At 44.8% G+C, this 22121-nt stretch overlaps 1 protein-coding gene across 10 annotated transcripts in view; it reads left to right on the top strand.

The window, feature by feature from the left end:
* LOC147113118 (serine/threonine-protein kinase MRCK alpha-like) overlaps positions 1–22121 on the top strand; it is a 705238-nt gene that overhangs the window by 472351 nt on the left and 210766 nt on the right. For all 10 annotated transcript variants that reach the window (XM_085997998.1, XM_085997999.1, XM_085998000.1 and 7 more), the window contains 3 exons: positions 5862–5941; positions 13359–13525; positions 13993–14115. In XM_085997998.1, the coding sequence (XP_085854124.1) occupies positions 5862–5941; positions 13359–13525; positions 13993–14115 (370 nt within the window). The remainder of the gene's footprint in view (positions 1–5861; positions 5942–13358; positions 13526–13992; positions 14116–22121) is intronic.

The following is a 22121-nucleotide window of genomic DNA, read 5'->3' as shown; positions in this document are numbered from 1 at the left end:
AAAAGATGGACCGGAAGGTTCTAAATTGGGGGGAAGACCGATTTTAATATGATACGGCAGGATCTGGCCAAAGTGGACTGGGATCAGCTACTTGTAGGAAAACCCACATCAGAGCAGTGGGAGTCTTTCAGAAAGGAAATAGAGAGAGTACAACGCCAACATGTTCCTGTAAAGGTCAAGGGTGGGACCAACAAGCCCAGGGAACCCTGGATGTCAAGGAATATACAAGAATGGATTAGGAAAAAAGGGAGGCTTTTGGCAGATACAAAGGACTAAAGACAGTGAAAGCCCCAGAGGAGTATAGAAAGTGCAGGGGGGTACTTAAAAAAGAAATTAGGAGAGCGAAGAAGGGGCATGAAAAAACACTGGCGGGCAAAATAAAGGAAAATCCCAAGGTGTTTTATAAGTATATTAAGGGCAAGAGGATAACCATGGAAAGAGTAGGGTCCATTAGGGACCAAAGTAGCAATCTGTGTGCAGAGCTGGAAGATGTAGGTGAGGTTTTAAATGAATATTTTGCATCTGTGTCCACTATGGAGAAGGACAATGTAGGCATAGAAATCAGGCAGGGGGATTGTGATATATACTTGAATAAATTAGTATTGAGAGAGAGGAGGTACTGGCTGTTTTAGCGGGCTTAAAAGTACATAAACCCCCAGTCCCAGACGAGATGTATCCCAGGCTGCTGTGTGAGGCAAGGGAGGAGATTGCAGGAGCTCTGACACAAATTTTCAGAAGCTCTTTGGCCACAGGGGAAATGCCAGAGGACTGGAGAACAGCTAACGTAGCACCATTATTCAAGAAGGGTAGTAGGGATAAACCAGGGAATTACAGGCCAGTGAGGAAATTTCCTGCCTTTTCTCTCAGTTCTGTAGAAGGGTTTCGACCCAAAATGTTGACTCTATTTCTCTCTCCACGGATATTGCCTGGCCTGCTGAGTTTTTCCAGCTTTTTCTGCTGTTAACGTAGGAGGTATGATCAGTAAGTTCGCAGATGACACGAAAATTGGTGGAGTGGTAAATAGCGAGGAGGGAAGCCTCAGGCTACAGGATGATATAGACGGGTTGGTTAGATGGGCAGAACAGTGGCAAATGGAATTTAACCTTGAAAAGTGTGAGGTGATGCATTTTGGGAGGACTAACAAGGCAAGGGAATACACAATGAATGGTAGGATCCTAGGAAGGACAGCGGATCAGAGGGACCTTGGTGTGCATGTACATAGATCACTGAAGGCAGCAGGACAGGTAGATTAAGGTGGTTAAAAAGGCATATGGGATACTTGCCTTCATTAGCTGAGACATAGAATATAAGAGCAGGGAGGTTATGATGGAGCTGTACAAAACGCTAGTTAGGCCGCAGCTGGAATACTGTGTGTAGTTCTTGTCGCCACACGATAGGAAGGATGTGATTGCATTGGAGAGGGTGCAGAGGAGATTCACCAGGATGTTACCTGGGCTGGAGCGTTTCAGCTATGAAGAGAGACTGGACAGGCTTGGGTTGTTTTCCTTAGAGCAGAGAAGGCTGAGGGGGTACCTGATTGAGGTGTACAAAATTATGAGGGGCATAGATAGGGTAGATAGAAAGGAACTTTTCCCCTTAGTAGAGGGGTCACTAACCAGGGGGCATAGTTTCAAGGTAAGGGGCAGGAGGTTTAGAAGGGATTTGAGGAAAAACTTTTTCACCCAGAGGGTGGTTGGAATCTGGAACTCACTGCCTGAAAGGTAAGGAGAGGCAGGAACCCTCACAACATTCAAGAAGCATTTAGATGAGCACTTGAAACGCCATAGCATACAAGGCTACGGACCAAATGCTGGAAAATGGGATTCGAATAGACAGGGCTTGATGGCTGGCGCAGACACGATGGGCCGAAGGGCCTCTTTCTGTGCTGTATAACTTTATGGCCCCGATTTTCTGCCAGCCGTCGGGCGGCTTTCCAGGCGGCCGGGGGCCGAAAATCGCCAAAAAAGTGGGTCGCGATTTCCCGCCCCGTCCGACTTTCGGACTGCCATTTCCCCGTGACCCGAATCAGTCCCGCCCGCCGCTGGCGGGACTGGCCGTTGGAACACTAATGATCAATTATTACCTTGTTTAAGTCAATTTTCAGGGGCTGCTGCGATTTTGGGGCTTTCCCCACATCAAACATGCCTGCGGGGAACCCCGCTGATGAAACCTGGCATGAAGCTTGCCGGCTTGCTTGCTGTCAGCTGCAGGTCATTCGGAAAAGCTGCGATTTAAAGGGACAGCACTTGTATGTTGAAGGACCTTGTTGCTGAAGGCTTGTGGCTACTTCTTCAAGTGTGGAAGGTTGGAGCCTCACAAACTTCTCCAATGTGATCTCCTGGGAAGCCCCTCTCGCCACCCTCACTCAGCGCTTCCTCAGCAGAGGCATCTACGAGAAGCGTGGGACGCCTTTTCTTTCTTCCTTTCTTGCCATTAGAGGATCTCCAGCAGCAGAGGCGGCAGCTGCAGAACCAGGAACAGCAGGATGAGCACCAGGCTGCTGCTCACTCACCTGAAACTGCACAGGCCAGAAGGGGCCAGCGCTTGGAAGTGGCTTGAGAGCACCTTGCTGCGCTTTAGGGGGCCATGGGGACCCGTTTCTGCACTGGCAGTCCTACTCAGAAGGACTTCCATGAAGATCTGGTTTCTCTGTTCAATAGATGGCCAACGCTCCTCAAGAGATGTCATTCTCTTATGAGCACGCACCATGTTTTCCATACCCTGGCGAGTTATCTCCCCCATGGAGGTTGCCAACCTTTCCATGGTGATGCGTTCATGCGCCAATGACTCCACAAAGGCTCTGCTCATGGTCGCTATGGACTGCTCCATTCGCTCCACACTCGTAGCGACCCTGGAGACAAAACCTGCCAGAGACTGCTGCATCTGTGCATGGAGATCCATCAGCTCTTCTCTTGCGGATGGACCCAGAGGCAGAGGGTCGACATGCAGCGCAGCTGAGCTGAGCTGGCAGAGTCCTGCGCCCTCCGAAGAGGACTCTCCACTGCTGTCCCTGTCTCCAGAATCTGCTGAGGCTCACTTGTGAGCTGTGAAACACCAGGTGACAACACTGCTCTATGTCCCGAAGGTGCCCCCGAGGTGTGAGTGTCTGCGCTGGTGCTGGGTGCGCTTACTTCTGCTGACACTGCGCCCTCAGAGGTTGGAGCTTCCTCTGAGGAGTCTGGCTGCACAGCCTCTTCCTCCTCCATAGTGAGGACGGGGGCTCTGGATGGTACTGTGGGGGAGTAAAGGAAGGAGTTAGAGATGTAATGCCAAGGTTCTTCTGGTGACTCCCAGCGAGTTGGCATCTGCTGACACCTGCATCCATGCAGCATTGGTCTCAGTGGGAGGCCTCTTCCTCCCTGACCTAGGGAAGAGGACCTCCCTGTGGGCCCTAACCCCATCCAATAATGCCTGCAGTGAAGCCTCGTTGAATTTGGAGGCAGCTCGGGGTCTGGCACTGGCCACAGCTGCTGCAGGCTCCTCTGCCATCCTGTATGGTTCGTTTGGAAGCCTTCAGAGGATGCAGTGCTTGCTGTGGACCTTGAAAGCACCACGAATGATGACATCACACTGTGGGGCTTTCTGACTAGAAATGGACAATTAGCAAGGCTGCCCACACGCTGGAAATTAATTGGCCACTTGAGGGAAAATTGCATGGGGCTGGCTGACCCATTTTTTTGTGTGTCAAAACCCCACATTCGGGGAAATCTGACCATTTCCCACACAAGCCACAAAATCGGGCCCTATGACTCTATAACTTCTCGTTTAAGTGCCAATGAGTCTTTTGATAAAGCGATTTACTTGTACTTCTCGCAATCTAGTATACTGTATTCGCTGCTCACGATGCGGTCTCCTCTACATTGGGGAGACCAAACGCAGATTGGGTGACCGCTTTGCGGAACACCTCCGTTCAGTCCGTAAGGGTGACCCCGAGCTTCCGGTCGCCTGTCATTTCAATTCACCGCTCCATTCCCACTCGGACCTCACCGTCCTTGGCCTCTTGTACTGTTCCACGGAAGCTCAACGTAAACTCGAGGAACAGCACCTCATCTTCCGATTAGGCACTCTGCAGCCTTCCGGTCTCAATATCGAGTTCAACAATTTCAGATCATAACCTCGGCCCCTATTTCATTTTCACTTATATTTTTCCACTCCTTTCCTTTCCCCCCCCCCCCCTTTCCTTTTGTTTCTCTCTCACACCTGGCAGCTATCTTTTGCCCTGCCAGTACACTTTACACCTAATCACAGCCTATTACCATCTCGTCTAGCTTCTAATCTCTTTTACTTCTTTTGGTTCTTTTATTCTTTTGTCCGATCGCAGCCCTGCCTTCGATCTAGTTCCTTTTCTCTCCAGTTTTGAAGAAGGGTCAAACCCGAAACGTCAACTCAAATTTCTCTCCACGGATGTTGCCTGACTTGCTGAGTTTTTCCAGCATTTTCTGTTGTTATTTTTGATAAAGTAAATGGTCGCTAAAGATTCATTAGCACAATGTATTTTCCAACACCGAATTTCTTCTATGAGATGTTATTTAGTCCGTCTCCTGTTTGAACGTTCTGGAAACCACACCGACAGATCAGATGTGTATCAGCATCCTAATTGGGTTGAAGTTTAAGAATGAGTTTTGATTCCTATTGTCAAAGTAGAATTTTCTGACACTTGGCTTTGAAATACGTTGTTTCCATTGCCCTCCCTATCTCGCTTACACTCTCCAGGCCTCCCTTACACTCTCCACCCCTCCCTTACACTCTCCACCCCTCCCTTACACTCTCCACGCCTCCCTTACACTCTCCACGCCTCCCTTACACTCTCCGCCCCTCCCTAACACTCTCCGCCCCTCCCTTACACTCTCCGCCCCTCCCTTACACTCTCCGCCCCTCCCTTACGCTCTCCGCCCCTCCCTTACGCTCCCCGCCCCTCCCTTACGCTCCCCGCCCCTCCCTTACACTCCCCGCCCCTCCCTTACACTCCCCGCCCCTCCCTTACACTCCCCGCCCCTCCCTTACACTCTCCACCCCTCCCTTACACTCTCCGCCCCTCCCTTACACTCTCCACGCCTCCCTTACACGCTCCATGCTTCCCTTACACGCTCCGTGCCTCCCTCACACTCTGCGCCCCTCCCTTACACTCTGCGCCCCTCCCTTACACTCTGCGCCCCTCCCTTACACTCTCCGCCCCTCCCTTACACTCCCCGCCCCTCCCTTACACTCCCCGCCCCTCCCTTACACGCTCCGCCCTTCCCTTACGCTCTCCACCCCTCCCTTACGCTTCCCGCCCCTCCCTTACACTCCCCGCCCCTCCCTTACGCTCTCCGCCCCTCCCTTACGCTCTCCGCCCCTCCCTTACGCTCTCCGCCCCTCCCTTACGCTCCCCGCCCCTCCCTTACACTCCCCACCCCTCCCTTACACTGTGTGTTTTGCAAAGCCCAGCTCCATGTTGCTGTGAGAGAGAGGCATTGGGAAAACCACAGTTTTTACAGCCTACATAACAACTGTCCCGGCACCCCAGCATCCCAAAAATGAGTAATTAATTGTATGATGTAATTTTTTCTGCGGTGCTTTGTGATGAGACATTTATTGATAAAGAATCACTATCTTCAAGTGGAAAGGAAGGGGAAGACTGCTCCACAGGGTGATGTAGACTGTCCCTCATAATCCTTCCTTTGTACGGCACACTTGTTGAAGTTGGATTGTTCCATCAGAAACTAATCTTATCAAATGAGAAGAGGCTGTTCAGCAACAGCCCACATTATCAGTGAGGAAAGGAGCTGGAAGCCATCATCAGTTTAGCTTGTTTCTCACAGCAATCCTAACCATAAGACATGGAAACAAGTCGGTTAAACTTGCCTTTTATTCTATTTCAGGAGACGATGCCTCCACCTACACACACTGCTTTCTCTGGGCACCACCTTCCCTTCATAGGGTTCACGTACACCACTAACTGGTAAGTGTTTTGCTGTGACATTGTGTGGACCTGCAGGTTACAAAGTTTCAGCCGTACCTTCAGCATCTAATGTAAACCAGTGATGCTGGAGGAGCTTATTGAAATTGTAAAAGCAAAATATTACTAAAAGACTGCATCAAGCTTGAAGGAAAAACCTTGGACCAAGTGATTACGCTGTCAGTATGTCGCACCCTGATGATAAAGCTCTGTTATTCTGTTTCTAATGCTCCATGCTCATTAGATGCGTCTCTATTATAGCCTCACTTGTTATACTCTCTATGATTAAAAGGCTCTATGATTAAAAGGCTCTCTGTTGGGGATTGGTTGTTGCTTCCTTTATCTCTGGGATCTGGCTGCAAATCCAGTCCGAACTACAGTGTAAATTTGGGGCCTTCTCAATCTGGTGGTGTTCCTCAGCACACGCTGCCTGCATTGGCAGTCTCAATCAGGGAGTCCAAAAAAAATTAACAGTGCGAGAAATAGAGAAATTCACACTAACGCAGTAGTATGGTTGGGAATAAGGAATAATGTTAGGACAAGAGTAGAAACAACTTTAGTCAGCAAAGTCTGCATTTGAGCGTGCTAGATACCATCTGGCAATGTTTAATGCTGACATTTGGCACCCTCTGGAAGAGGGAGATATCAGCAGCCGACACTCCATGTTCTTGAGTTTTCCAGTTCAATGCACTGCGAAAGGAGTGCCCCAATTCTTGGAGAATTACCTGGAATAGACACTCTGAGGAAGGGTTTATTCCTTTATACCTGACTCGTGTTTCCTCAAGAGATGCTACCTGACCTGCTGATTGTCTGCAGTGATTTACGATTTTGTTTCAGATTTCTAGCATCGGCAGTATTTTGCTTTTTGTTGACGACATTGAGATGGGTAGCAGTAGAGAGCCTTGCCTCACTCCTCTTTCGGGAGAGAGATGGGTTCAGTGAGTCCCACATCTACCCTTATACAGAACTCGAAGCTAGAGTGCACCTCCTGGATAAAATCCAAGATTCAGCCATGCACTCCCATAGCTTTCAATTTCTTCACAAGTGCACTAGATCGAAAGCCTTATGAGAATCCATGAACCTTGCGACATTCCACAATCTTGCACCAAGTCACAACCGATCCCACACATTCCTCATGAGAGTGAAATCTATCTTTTTTTTCCCTTTCTAATTACTCAGTGGCCCTGCAAAGCATTTGACGTATGTGCCTTAACAACGCAAAAAAAACATCTGAAGAGCTACTTATATTGGTGAGATTCCGTGGCAGCTTTTGGGCCTACCCGGATCCCCCTTATGGATAGAAACCAGAACTCTACGTGCCTTAGACAGAATCCAGTCACCAGCCTCAGAAGGGGTAGTTCCAAGGTGAATCAGTAGTTCATGGCACTGCTCTCCAGTCATTGCAGGCTTCCATTTGGCCCTCATTCTTCCAGAGCAGCTTTTAGGAATTGAGCATGAATACTGTACACGCAGTACACGTGCTTTCTCCCAGTGGGCTGGTTCAAAGGCCGCCTTTCTGGCTTTTCTAATCTCTATACAATTGGGGCCATGCTGTTCCCTGTTGGTCAGGTGCCAACTCTGTAGCACCCTCTCCATATCCAGAGCGTGTCCTCGTATGTTTGTTGAAGGGCAACAAACTGGAAGAACCTTTTGGACCCTGATAGAACCATAGAAGTTTACAGCGAGGAAGGAGGTCATTTGTCCTATTATGTCTGGACCTTCTGTTTGCTACAACAATCTAAATCTAATCCCATTGCCCTGCACTCACCCAACATACCTGTATTTGCCTACAGCAAAGCATGTGTACAGAAAGGTCTCCTAACCTCTCTCCTCACTCTCTTAATATTAACTTGATGGCCTCTCATCACTGACTCCTCAACCAGACGAAATAATATTTCTTTATTCACTCTTATCAATACCCTGCATCATTTTAAAAACATCTATTGAATCTCCTCTTAGAATACTCTTAATATTTCCAGTCTGTCCTCATAACTATAGTTTTCTATCCCTGACAACACCCTGGTGAATATATGCTGTATGCTCTGTGACTTTAATGCCTTTTCTAGAATGGAGCCCAAAACTGCACACAGTACTCTAACTGTGGCCTAATCAATGTCTTGTATAAATTCTTTATTACTTCTTTACTCTTGTACTTTGATTGTTTACTAATGTAGCTGGTTGAAAATGATTTATGATTACTTTTATGCAAATTGATTTTAACTTAATTGTGCCGTCAGACTCGGTAGCTCCACCAATCCAATGTTTCTAATGTCATCAGCCCCTATCATTTGAACTACCAAAATGGACTCAACAGAAGGTGCTACAGTTAGTCGTAGCTTAGATTGTTAAGATAGTGAAAGCGGTGAAATTTCATCTTTAAGATCAGCAACTCAGTGCTGTAGGTTAACCTGCATTGCCCAATAGAGAATTCATTCCACAGTGGGAGGGAGTGTTGGTCAGAGAATTGGGACTGCAATGTAATATCCTTTTCTCTGACCCGCACTCCCTTTGATGATGGTTTCATTACTGGCAGTGCACGGTGATGAAATTAGCCCTCCTGAACTTCAGCTTCAGTATAACATTGTCTTTAGATAACTGGGTCAGTTCACTATTTTCACCAGTTTGCTGCTTTTTTTAATCCACTGTAAAAGAATGACACAGTTGTCATCCAATTCCAGTTTTTCAAATTGTGCTATAAACTGCAAGAGCAGATCTGTGTAGCACTATAAAAGAAAAAACTTGCGTTTGTATAGCGCCTTTCATGTCCTCAGGACATCCCCAATTAAGTATAAACAGCCAATCATAGAATCTTACAGCACAGAGGGAGGCCATTTGGCCCATTGTGCCTGTGCCGGCTCTTTGAATGAGATGTCCAATTTAGTCCCACACCCCAGCTTTTTCCCCATAACCCTACAAATTAGTCCTCTTCAAGTAAATGTTCAATTGCCTTTTATAAGTTCCTATGGAAACTGTTTCCACCACCCTTTCAGGTAATGCATTCCAGATCTTAACACCAGTCTGTGTAAAAAAAAAAGTCTCCTCATTTCCCTCTAGTTCTTTTGCCATTTATTATGACCTCTGATTACTGACCCACTTGCCAGAGGAAACAGTTTCTCCCTACTTGCTCCATCAAAACCCCTCGCAATTTTCAATACCTTTATTAGGCCTCCCCTTAACCTTCTCTGCTCTAAGGAGAACAATCCCAGCTTCTCTTGTCTCTCCATGTAACTGCTCCCTTATCCCTGGTGCCATTCTAGTAAATCTCCTCTGCACCCTCTCCAAGGCCTCGACGTCCTTCCTAAAATGTGGTGCCCAGAAGTGGACACAATATTCCAGCTGAGGCCTAACCAGTGATAGAAACATAGAAGATAGAAGCAGGAGTAGGCCATTTGGCCCCTCGAGCCTGCTCCGGCATTCAATGCGATCATGGCTGATCATCCAAATTCAGTACCCGGTCCCTCCTTTCTCCCCATACCCCTTGATCCCGTTAGCCTTAAGAAATATATCCAACTCCTTCTTGAATATATTTAATGTATTGGCCTCTACTGCCTTCTGTGGTAGAGAATTCCACAGGTTCACCACTCTCTGGGTGAAGAAATTCCTCCTCATTTCTGTCCTAAATGGCCTACCCCTTATCCTTAGACTGTGACCCCTGGTTCTGGACTCCCCGACCATCGGGAACATCCTTCCTGCATCTAGTCTGTCCAGTCCTGTCAGAATTTTATAAGTTTCAATGAGATCCCCTCTTATTCTTCTAAACTCCAGCGAGTACAAGCCCAATCGACCCAATCTCTCCTCATACGTCATTCCTGCCATCCCAGGTATCAGCCTGGTGAATCTTCGCTGAACTCCTTCCATGGCAAGAACATCCTTCCTCAGATAAGGCGACCAAAACTGCACACAATACTCAAGATGTGGTCTCACCAAGGCCCTGTACAACTGCAGCAAGACATCCTTGTTCCTGTACTCAAACCCTCTTGCTACAAAGGCCAACATACCATTTGCCGCCTTAACCGCCTGCTGCACCTGCATGCTTACCTTCAGCGACTGGTGCACAAGGACACCCAGGTCTCGTTGCACTTCCCCTTCTCCCAATCTATTGCCATTCAGATAATAATCTGCCTTCCTGTTTTTGCCACCAAGGTGGATAATCTCACACTTATCCACGTTATATTGCATCTGCCATGCTTCTGCCCAATCACCCAACCTGTCCAAATCATCCTGGAGTTTCTCGGCATCCTCCTCACAGCACACACGCCCACCCAGCTTTGTGTCGTCTGCAAATTTGGAGATATTACATCTAGTTCCCTTGTCTAGATCATTAATATATATTGTGAATAGCTGGGGTCCAAGGACCGATCCCTGCGGTACCCCACTAGTCACTGCCTGCCACTCGGAAAAAGACCCGTTTATTCCAACTCTTTGCTTTCTGTCTGCCAACCAGTTCTCTATCCAAGTCAATACCTTGCCCCCAATCCCATGTGCCTTAACTTTACATGCTAATCTCTTATGTGGGACCTTATCGAAAGCCTTCTGAAAGTCCAAATACACCACATCCACTGGTTCTCCCTTATCTATTTTACCAGTTACATCCTCAAAAAATTCCAGTAGATTAGTCAAGCACGATTTACCTTTTGTAAATCCATGTTGACTTTGTCCGATCCTGTCACTGTTTTCCAAGTGCTCTGCTATTGCATCTTTTATAATGGACTCTAGCATTTTCCCCACTAATGATGTCAGGCTTACCGGTCTGTAATTCGCCGTTTTCTCTCTACCACCTTTTTTGAATAGTGGGGTAACATTAGCTACCCTCCAATCCATGGGTACTGTTCCAGATTCCATTGAATGTTGGAAGATGATCAGCAATGCATCTACTATTTCTAGGGCCACTTCCTTAAGTACCCTAGGATGTAGATTATCAGGCCCTGGGGATTTATCGGCCTTCAATCCCGTCAATTTCCCTAACACCATTTCCCTACAAATACTGATTTCTTTCAGTTCCTCCCTTTCATCAGACCCTATGTTCCCCGACATCTCTGGGAGGTTATTTGTGTCCTCCTTTGTGAAGACAGAACCAAAATATGTATTTAATTGGTCAGCCATTTCTTTGTTCCCCATTATTAATTCCCCTGATTCTGACTGCAAGGGACCTACGTTTGACTTCACCAATCTTTTTCTCTTCACATATCTATAAAAGCTTTTACAGTCAGTTTTTATGTTCCTTGCAAGCTTACTCTCATATTCTATTTTCCCTTTCTTAATTAATCCCTTTGTCCTCCTTTGTTGAATCCTAAACTGCTCCCAATCCTCAGGTTTACTGCTTTTTCTGGCCAATTTATATGTCCTCTCCTTGGATCTTATGCTATCCCTAATTTCCCTTGTTAGCCACGGTTGAGTCACCTTTTTTGTTTTATTTTTATGCCAGACAGGGATGAACAAATTCTGTAGTTCATCCATGCGGTCTTTGAATGTTTGCCATTGCCTATCCACTGTCAACCCTTCGAGTGACATTCCCCAATCAATCCTACCCAACTCGCGCCTCAGACCATCGTAGTTTCCTTTATTTAAATTCAGGACCCTAGTTTCTGAGTCAACTACTTCATTCTCCATCTTAATGAAGAATTCGATCATATTATGATCGCTCCGACCCAAGGGGCCTCGTACAACAAGATTGCTAATTAATCCTTTCTCGTTACATAATACCCAGTCTAAGATGGCCTGATCTCTAGTTGGTTCATCGACATATTGGTCCAGGAAACCATCCCGTAAACACTCCAGGAATTCCTCCTCCACAGTATTGTTAGTAATTTGGTTAGCCCAATCTATATGTAGATTAAAGTCACCCATGATGACTGCTGTGCCCTTATTGCACGCTTCTCTAATTTCCCTTTTAATGCCATCCCCAACCTCCGCATTACTGTTTGGAGGTCTATATACCACTCCCACTAACGTTTTCTGCCCCATGGTATTTCTCAGTTCTACCCATACAGATTCCACATCATCAGAGCTAATATCCTTCCTTACAATTGTGTTAATCCCTTCTTTAACCAGCAATGCTACCCCACCTCCCTTTCCTTTTTGCCTATCTTTCCTGAATATTGAATACCCCTGGATGTTGAGTTCCCAGCCTTGGCCACCCTGGAGCCATGTTTCCGTAATCCCAATCAAATCATATTCGTTTACCTCTATTTGCGCAGCTAATTCATCCACCTTATTACGAATGCTCCTCGCATTAAGACACAAAGCCTTCAGCTGATTTATAAATGTTTAGCATAACAATGTTAATTAAACTGTAATTAAGAAGTACTTTCATATTGCCCTAGTCGTGCCGGGTCCCCCAGGCAGCGGTCTTGTCATTCGGCTGTCAACCAAATGTGAAACTGCTGGGACTTGCTGCAATCAGTGGCCCGTCCAATCTGCTGGAGCAACAGGGCTTCCTGGCAGCTGGTCTTAGCGAGTGTCCCGCGGTTTTACACTTGCCTTCCTGTCGCTGTGTAAGGCCACTGCTTGGGGCACTCGCTGTCCGAGCACAGATCTCATGAAATGTAAAAGCAACTAAAATCTACTGGTACATATTGCATCATCAGTTTTGCTCATTTTCTCCACCGTTCATGGTTAAAACCTACTGTTGAATATACAATAGGAAGTACCACCCTTATACTTTCCTTATGCTTTAAATAATGATTGACTTAAACCATAAGTCCCAAGTACTTAGGTTCACCAGACTGATTCCTGGGATGAGAGGGTTGCCCTATGAGGAGAGATTGAGTAGACTGGGCCTATACTCTGGAGTTTAGAAGAATGAGAGGTGATCTCATTGAAACATATAAGATTCTGAGGGGGATTGACAGGATAGATGCTGAGAGGTTGTTTCCCCTGGCTGGGGAGTCTAGAACTCAGGGGCACAAACTCAGGATAAGGGGTCGGCCTTTAAAGACTGAGATGAGGAGGAATTTCTTCACAGGGTTGTGAATCTTTGGAATTCTCTACCCCAGAGGGCTGTTTGTGAATGCTGAGTCTTTGAGTATATTCAAGACTGAGATCGATAGATTTTTGGGCTCTAAGGGAATCAAGGGATATGGGGATAGTGCAGGGAAGCAGAGTTGCGGTTGAAGATCGGCCATGATCTTATTGAATGGTGGAGCAGGCTCGAGGGGACAAATGGCCTACTCCTGCTACTAATTCTTATGTTCTTGTCACAGATATGGTTATAAGTGTTGGTTACCTTTCAGGCACAGATCTAAATTCCAGATACAGCCTATCCATTTAGCAGGGCTTGTTTGTGAGGAGTTGTATTGTTTTATCGCAGATGCTACCTCCATGGTGGTTCCAGCACTAATATCCAAATGCTTAGATCTTGTTTTACTTCATACCAATAATTTTGCAGAGTTTATTTTTAATGTATTGCTTTCCTTCTCAGTATTCTGTCTGACAGAAGTAGTCTGAGAGATGCTGCTGGATCATCCTCGACGGATGTTGATATCAATGTTCAGCGGACATTAGAGGACAGCTTAGCCACAGAGGCTTACGAGAGGAGGATACGACGTTTAGAACAAGAAAAACTTGAACTGAGTAGGAAACTTCAAGGTGAGGGTTTAGCTGCAAAGGGACAGCCTGATTTGGTGGCATTATTAAGCAATATTCCTGCTGCCTGGAAAATTGTCCTACTAAGCCACCCTGTTGGAATTCACAAGCTCTTCAGCCCACTTGATCTCATCCTTCCAGAATAACTTGAGCTTCTTCCCATTATAGCTTTATCATCCACCTGCACAAGTGGAAACTGTAGGAATAGAGAGATGTAATTATTCATGAATTATCCTAAATTCTTGTTTTGGGAACTTTTTTAGTGAAGGGCAGTAATGGTAAAATTGAGAGACAGGGCATTATATTTTATTTTTAAGAAGTAGTAGGTTTCTTCAGAGGTTGGGCACTGATCACTTTACAATAAATGCCATTATTGTAATACTGGCAACCCGCTGGTGTCTCAGTTGTCCACGGTGCAGTCGCAGAATACTTACAGTACTGACGCTGGTTCACTTGGTTTTGTTTGATAGAGTCTACGCAGACCGTTCAGGCGCTTCAGTATTCAACTGTGGATGGTCCAGTAACTGCGAGCAGAGAACTAGAAATTAAAAATTTGAAAGAAGAAGTAGAAAAATTGAAACAGCAAGTATTAGGTAAGGTAATCAGTTTTACGTTTGGGATTTACTCCAGTTTGCTGCGTTGGTCAAATTATGTTGATGTTTAAACCAAGTGAATGTTCTGAAGATGCTATTTTTAGTATAAGAATTGAGATTTTTTTAATGCATTTTGCACTCCCTGAAAGCGTGGTGGAAGCAGATTCAATAATAACTTTCTAAAGGGAATTGGATAAATGCTTAAATTGGAAAAAAATTGCAGAGAAAGATCAGGGGAGTGGGACTAATTGGATAGCTCTTTCAAAGAGCTGGCACAGGCACTATGGGCCGAATGGCATCCGTCTGTGCTGTATGATTATATGATTCTAATTTTTTTTCTCATTAAAATATACAGTATTGTGAACTTGTTTTGATTTCCTGCCGAGATAGTTTCAAACACCAGAAGAAGCTGTGTACTAAGTGCGCCCTGACCCGTGGTCTTGCTGTCGAGGGAGGTCAGCCCAGTGTTAATATTTAATGCCACTTTTTTGTCCAGGACCATAATTGCAAGCAGTGTCCTGCTCGAGAGTCACTTTCAGTACTGTTCAAGCCTGCTGCAGTAGAATGCTGGGAGTCCACATCAACAATTCTTCATAAACTGAGCTCCTGGTCTCCATTCTAATGCTATGGGTAGTAACCGGCTTTCTTGTGGAAAGGGATACAGGTGGGAGAAACAATCAGCTGCCAGTTAGTGACTGTGGAGTTTCTTTAGTGGATGTCCGTCCGGTTGCAGGTCTTCAGCCTGTTCTGTTCCACGGAATGCTGGAACTATTCACTATAATCCAGTTTCCCAATCCCCTGGTTTTATTACTTACTAGTCAATCACCTGTGGTATTACACACAGAGTCAACTTCAGGTCAAGCAGGGTTGGAGGACGGAGGTTAATTGGACCAAGGCAGAGTTATGACTGCGAGGATGGAGGTCAGAGGTGGAAGGTAGAGCAAGGTGGTGTATGGATGAAGGTAGAGGAGGGTTAGAAGCTGTGGAATAAAAGGAAAAGCAGGGTTAGTGGACAGGGCATGGGAGAACATGGAGTGGAGTTGAAGTCTGGACAGGTAAGATAGCGAAGGGTTAGAAGCTGTATGAGGAAAGGGGAAGGTAAATCTGGGGTAGAGGCTGAGGAAGGGGATAGAGTGGTACAGCAGGGTTAGACACAAAGTGGGGACTGGGGTGGTGATGCAGTGTTGGAGGCGGGGGGTGGTGGGGGAGAGGTAGAGCACAAATATAGGCTGAGTGTGGGGAAGAGAGAATTGAATGCCGTTGGAGTGGGGCTGGAAGCAGCCACATTACTGCAATCAGTGAAACTAGGAAGGTAAGTCTGGCCGGCTGGGAGGGGAGAAGTGGGGGTAGGGAGAAAAGGTAGAAACCCTTGGGAGCTACAATCAGAAAAATAAATACTTACGACTCTTCACAGCACCCCCTCCCCCAGTAGCTGAATTTTTTTTTAAAATGAAGCATATTACGTAGTCTCTTCCCCCAGTGAATACAGTGCGAGCTTTTATAATCTCTCATTGTACTTGTATCCTCTCATCACAGATAGAGGCAGCATATACATGAGAAGTAGGAGAGGGTAAAGATGGAAACTTGGGGCGTGCCAGAAGTGACCTTGCAGCCACAGGAGGAATAGCCATTGCAGGAGGTGTACTTGCTGCACTGGGACAAGGGGGAAGGGAAGATGCAATGGCAGTGCCATGGAAGAGAGATGGCAGAGGAGAGTGGCTTAATTGACCATGTGAAAAACTGAGCAAGTCTATGGAAAGTAAGCCTGGGTGGCGAAAGCACGTTCCAGAACTTTAGAGGGGAAGGGGGAGGTTGGAAACAGGGTGGTAGTTGGAGGGGATGAAAGGGTTGAGAATGGACTTGTTAAGGAGGGTGGGGATTGCAGTTTTGAAAGGGAGGAGCAGAGCAAGAGGAGAGGAAGCAGTTGCTGGTGCCAGTGGGCATTGGGCCAAGTAGAAGCTGGTTGGAAGGGCAGTATGCAAGAGATGTGAAGATTGTCCGATGAGAGCTGGGGTGGAGCTAGGGGAGAAGCTGCAGCATATTGAGAATCAGAGCTGCATTAGCAAATTGTAGGCATTTGAGCACGGCGTGCAACAGGAAACAGCTGAATGGATAGCCTCAGTTTATAAGGCAATCTATGTGCCCTTGACAGCAGAATTGAGAATGGAGGGAGATTGAAGGACATGATCTATATTGAGAATGGAGGGAGATTGAAGGACATGATCTATATTGAGAATGGAGGGAGATTGAAGGACATGATCTATATTGAGAATGGAGGGAGATTGAAGGACATGATCTATATTGAGAATGGAGGGAGATTGAAGGACATGATCTATATTGAGAATGGAGGGAGATTGAAGGACATGATCTATATTGAGAATGGAGGGAGATTGAAGGACATGATCTATATTGAGAATGGGGGGAGATTGAAGGACATGATCTATATTGAGAATGGGGGGAGATTGAAGGACATGATCTATATTGAGAATGGAGGGAGATTGAAGGACATGATCTATATTGAGAATGGAGGGAGATTGAAGGACATGATCTATATTGAGAATGGAGGGAGATTGTCGGACATGATCTATATTGAGAATGGGGGGAGATTGAAGGACATGATCGATATTGAGAATGGAGGGAGATTGAAGGACATGATCTATATTGAGAATGGAGGGAGATTGAAGGACATGATCTATATTGAGAATGGGGGGAGATTGAAGGACATGATCTATATTGAGAATGGAGGCAGATTGAAGGACATGATCTATATTGAGAATGGGGGGAGATTGAAGGACATGATCTATAGTGAGAATGGAGGGAGATTGAAGGACATGATCTATATTGAGAATGGAGGGAGATTGAAGGACATGATCTATATTGAGAATGGAGGGAGATTGAAGGACATGATCTATATTGAGAATGGAGGGAGATTGAAGGACATGATCTATATTGAGAATGGGGGGAGATTGAAGGACATGATCTATATTGAGAATGGGGGGAGATTGAAGGACATGATCTATATTGAGAATGGAGGGAGATTGAAGGACATGATCTATATTGAGAATGGGGGGAGACTGAAGGACATGATCTATATTGAGAATGGGGGGAGATTGAAGGACATGATCTATATTGAGAATGGGGGGAGATTGAAGGACATGATCTATATTGAGAATGGGGGGAGATTGAAGGACATGATCTATATTGAGAATGGGGGGAGATTGAAGGACATGATCTATAGTGAGAATGGAGGGAGATTGAAGGACATGATCTATATTGAGAATGGGGGGAGATTGAAGGACATGATCTATATTGAGAATGGAGGGAGATTGAAGGACATGATCTATATTGAGAATGGGGGTAGATTGAAGGACATGATCTATATTGAGAATGGAGGGAGATTGAAGGACATGATCTATATTGAGAATGGAGGGAGATTGAAGGACATGATCTATATTGAGAATGGGGGGAGATTGAAGGACATGATCTATATTGAGAATGGAGGGAGATTGAAGGACATGATCTATATTGAGAATGGAGGGAGGTTGAAGGACATGATCTATATTGAGAATGGGGGGAGATTGAAGGACAGGATCTATATTGAGAATGGAGGGAGATTGAAGGACATGATCTATATTGAGAATGGAGGGAGATTGAAGGACATGATCTATATTGAGAATGGGGGGAGATTGAAGGACATGATCTATATTGAGAATGGGGGGAGATTGAAGGACATGATCTCTATTGAGAATGGGGGGAGATTGAAGGACATGATCTATATTGAGAATGGAGGGAGATTGAAGGACATGATCTATATTGAGAATGGAGGGAGATTGAAGGACATGATCTATATTGAGAATGGAGGGAGATTGAAGGACATGATCTATATTGAGAATGGGGGGAGATTGAAGGACATGATCTATATTGAGAATGGGGGGAGATTGAAGGACATGATCTATATTGAGAATGGAGGGAGATTGAAGGACATGATCTATAGTGAGAATGGAGGGAGATTGAAGGACATGATCTATATTGAGAATGGAGGGAGATTGAAGGACATGATCTATATTGAGAATGGAGGGAGATTGAAGGACATGATCTATATTGAGAATGGAGGGAGATTGAAGGACATGATCTATATTGAGAATGGGGGGAGATTGAAGGACATGATCTATATTGAGAATGGAGGGAGATTGAAGGACATGATCTATATTGAGAATGGGGGGAGATTGAAGGACATGATCTATATTGAGAATGGAGGGAGATTGAAGGACATGATCTATATTGAGAATGGGGGGAGATTGAAGGACATGATCTATATTGAGAATGGAGGGAGATTGAAGGACATGATCTATATTGAGAATGGAGGGAGATTGAAGGACATGATCTATATTGAGAATGGAGGGAGATTGAAGGACATGATCTATATTGAGAATGGGGGGAGATTGAAGGACATGATCTATATTGAGAATGGGGGGAGATTGAAGGACATGATCTATATTGAGAATGGAGGGAGATTGAAGGACATGATCTATATTGAGAATGGAGGGAGATTGAAGGACATGATCTATATTGAGAATGGAGGGAGATTGAAGGACATGATCTATATTGAGAATGGAGGGAGATTGAAGGACGTGATCTATATTGAGAATGGGGGGAGATTGAAGGACATGATCTATATTGAGAATGGGGGGAGATTGAAGGACATGATCTATATTGAGAATGGAGGGAGATTGAAGGACATGATCTATATTGAGAATGGGGGGAGATTGAAGGACATGATCTATAGTGAGAATGGAGGGAGATTGAAGGACATGATCTATATTGAGAATGGAGGGAGATTGTCGGACATGATCTATATTGAGAATGGAGGGAGATTGAAGGACATGATCTATATTGAGAATGGAGGGAGATTGAAGGACATGATCTATATTGAGAATGGAGGGAGATTGAAGGACATGATCTATATTGAGAATGGGGGGAGATTGAAGGACATGATCTATATTGAGAATGGGGGGAGATTGAAGGACATGATCTATATTGAGAATGGGGGGAGATTGAAGGACATGATCTATATTGAGAATGGAGGGAGATTGAAGGACATGATCTATATTGAGAATGGAGGGAGATTGAAGGACATGATCTATATTGAGAATGGAGGGAGATTGAAGGACATGATCTATATTGAGAATGGGGGGAGATTGAAGGACATGATCGATATTGAGAATGGGGGGAGATTGAAGGACATGATCCATATTGAGAATGGAGGGAGATTGAAGGACATGATCTATAGTGAGAATGGAGGGAGATTGAAGGACATGATCTATATTGAGAATGGAGGGAGATTGAAGGACATGATCTATATTGAGAATGGAGGGAGATTGAAGGACATGATCTATATTGAGAATGGAGGGAGATTGAAGGACATGATCTATATTGAGAATGGGGGGAGATTGAAGGACATGATCTATATTGAGAATGGAGGGAGATTGAAGGACATGATCTATATTGAGAATGGGGGGAGATTGAAGGACATGATCTATATTGAGAATGGAGGGAGATTGAAGGACATGATCTATATTGAGAATGGGGGGAGATTGAAGGACATGATCTATATTGAGAATGGAGGGAGATTGAAGGACATGATCTATATTGAGAATGGAGGGAGATTGAAGGACATGATCTATATTGAGAATGGAGGGAGATTGAAGGACATGATCTATATTGAGAATGGGGGGAGATTGAAGGACATGATCTATATTGAGAATGGGGGGAGATTGAAGGACATGATCAATATTGAGAATGGAGGGAGATTGAAGGACATGATCTATATTGAGAATGGAGGGAGATTGAAGGACATGATCTATATTGAGAATGGAGGGAGATTGAAGGACATGATCTATATTGAGAATGGGGGGAGATTGAAGGACATGATCTATATTGAGAATGGGGGAGATTGAAGGACATGATCTATATTGAGAATGGAGGGAGATTGAAGGACATGATCTATATTGAGAATGGGGGGAGATTGAAGGACATGATCTATATTGAGAATGGAGGGAGATTGAAGGACATGATCTATATTGAGAATGGAGGGAGATTGAAGGACATGATCTATATTGAAAATGGAGGGAGAGTGAAGGACATGATCTATATTGAGAATGGAGGGAGATTGAAGGACATGATCTATATTGAGAATGGAGGGAGAGTGAAGGACATGATCTATATTGAGAATGGAGGGAGATTGAAGGACATGATCTATTTTGAGAATGGAGGGAGATTGAAGGACATGATCTATATTGAGAATGGGGGGAGATTGAAGGACATGATCTATATTGAGAATGGAGGGAGATTGAAGGACATGATCTATATTGAGAATGGACGGAGATTGAAGGACATGATCTATATTGAGAATGGGGGGAGATTGAAGGAATGGGGGGAGATTGAAGGACATGATCTATATTGAGAATGGAGGGAGATTGAAGGACATGATCTATATTGAGAATGGAGGGAGATTGAAGGACATTATCTATATTGAGAATGGAGGGAGATTGAAGGACATGATCTATATTGAGAATGGTGGGAGATTGAAGGACATGATCTATATTGAGAATGGAGGGAGATTGAAGGACATTATCTATATTGAGAATGGAGGGAGATTGAAGGACATTATCTATATTGAGAATGGAGGGAGATTGAAGGACATGATCTATATTGAGAATGGAGGGAGATTGAAGGACATGATCTATATTGAGAATGGAGGGAGATTGAAGGACATGATCTATATTGAGAATGGAGGGAGATTGAAGGACATGATCTATATTGAGAATGGAGGGAGATTGAAGGACATGATCTATATTGAGAATGGAGGGAGATTGAAGGACATTATATTGAGAATGGAGGGAGATTGAAGGACATGATCTATATTGAGAATGGTGGGGAGATTGAAGGACATGATCTATATTGAGAATGGAGGGAGATTGAAGGACATGATCTATATTGAGAATGGAGGGAGATTGAAGGACATGATCTATATTGAGAATGGGGGGAGATTGAAGGACATGATCTATATTGAGAATGGGGGGAGATTGAAGGACATGATCTATATTGAGAATGGGGGAGATTGAAGGACATGATCTATATTGAGAATGGGGGGAGATTGAAGGACATGATCTATATTGAGAATGGGGGGAGATTGAAGGACATGATCTATATTGAGAATGGAGGGAGATTGAAGGACATGATCTATATTGAGAATGGGGGGAGATTGAAGGACATGATCTATATTGAGAATGGGGGGAGATTGAAGGACATGATCTATATTGAGAATGGGGGAGATTGAAGGACATGATCTATATGAGAATGGGGGAGATTGAAGGACATGATCTATATTGAGATGGGGGAGATTGAAGGACATGATCTATATTGAGAATGGGGGGAGATTGAAGGACATGATCTATATGAGAATGGGGGGAGATTGAAGGACATGATCTATAATGAGAATGGGGGGAGATTGAAGGACATGATCTATATTGAGAATGGAGGGAGATTGAAGGACATGATCTATAATGAGAATGGGAGGGAGATTGAAGGACATGATCTATATTGAGAATGGGGGGAGATTGAAGGACATGATCTATATTGAGAATGGGGGGAGATTGAAGGACATGATCTATATTGAGAATGGAGGGAGATTGAAGGACATGATCTATATTGAGAATGGAGGGAGATTGAAGGACATGATCTTTATGAGAATGGGGGGAGATTGAAGGACATGATCTATATTGAGAATGGAGGGAGATTGAAGGACATGATCTATATTGAGAATGGAGGGAGATTGAAGGACATGATCTATATTGAGAATGGAGGGAGATTGAAGGACATGATCTATAAGGAGAATGGGGGAGATTGAAGGACATGATCTTTTTTGAGAATGGAGGGAGATTGAAGGACATGATCTATATTGAGAATGGAGGGGATTGAAGGACATGATCTATATGAGAATGGAG

The sequence above is a fragment of the Somniosus microcephalus genome, chromosome 9 (genome assembly GCF_052327205.1).
Source record: "Somniosus microcephalus isolate GS21.2 chromosome 9, FLI_Smic_1.0, whole genome shotgun sequence".
NCBI classification, from domain to species: Eukaryota; Metazoa; Chordata; class Chondrichthyes; order Squaliformes; family Somniosidae; genus Somniosus; species Somniosus microcephalus.
This window is presented reverse-complemented; position numbering and strand designations above follow the sequence as displayed.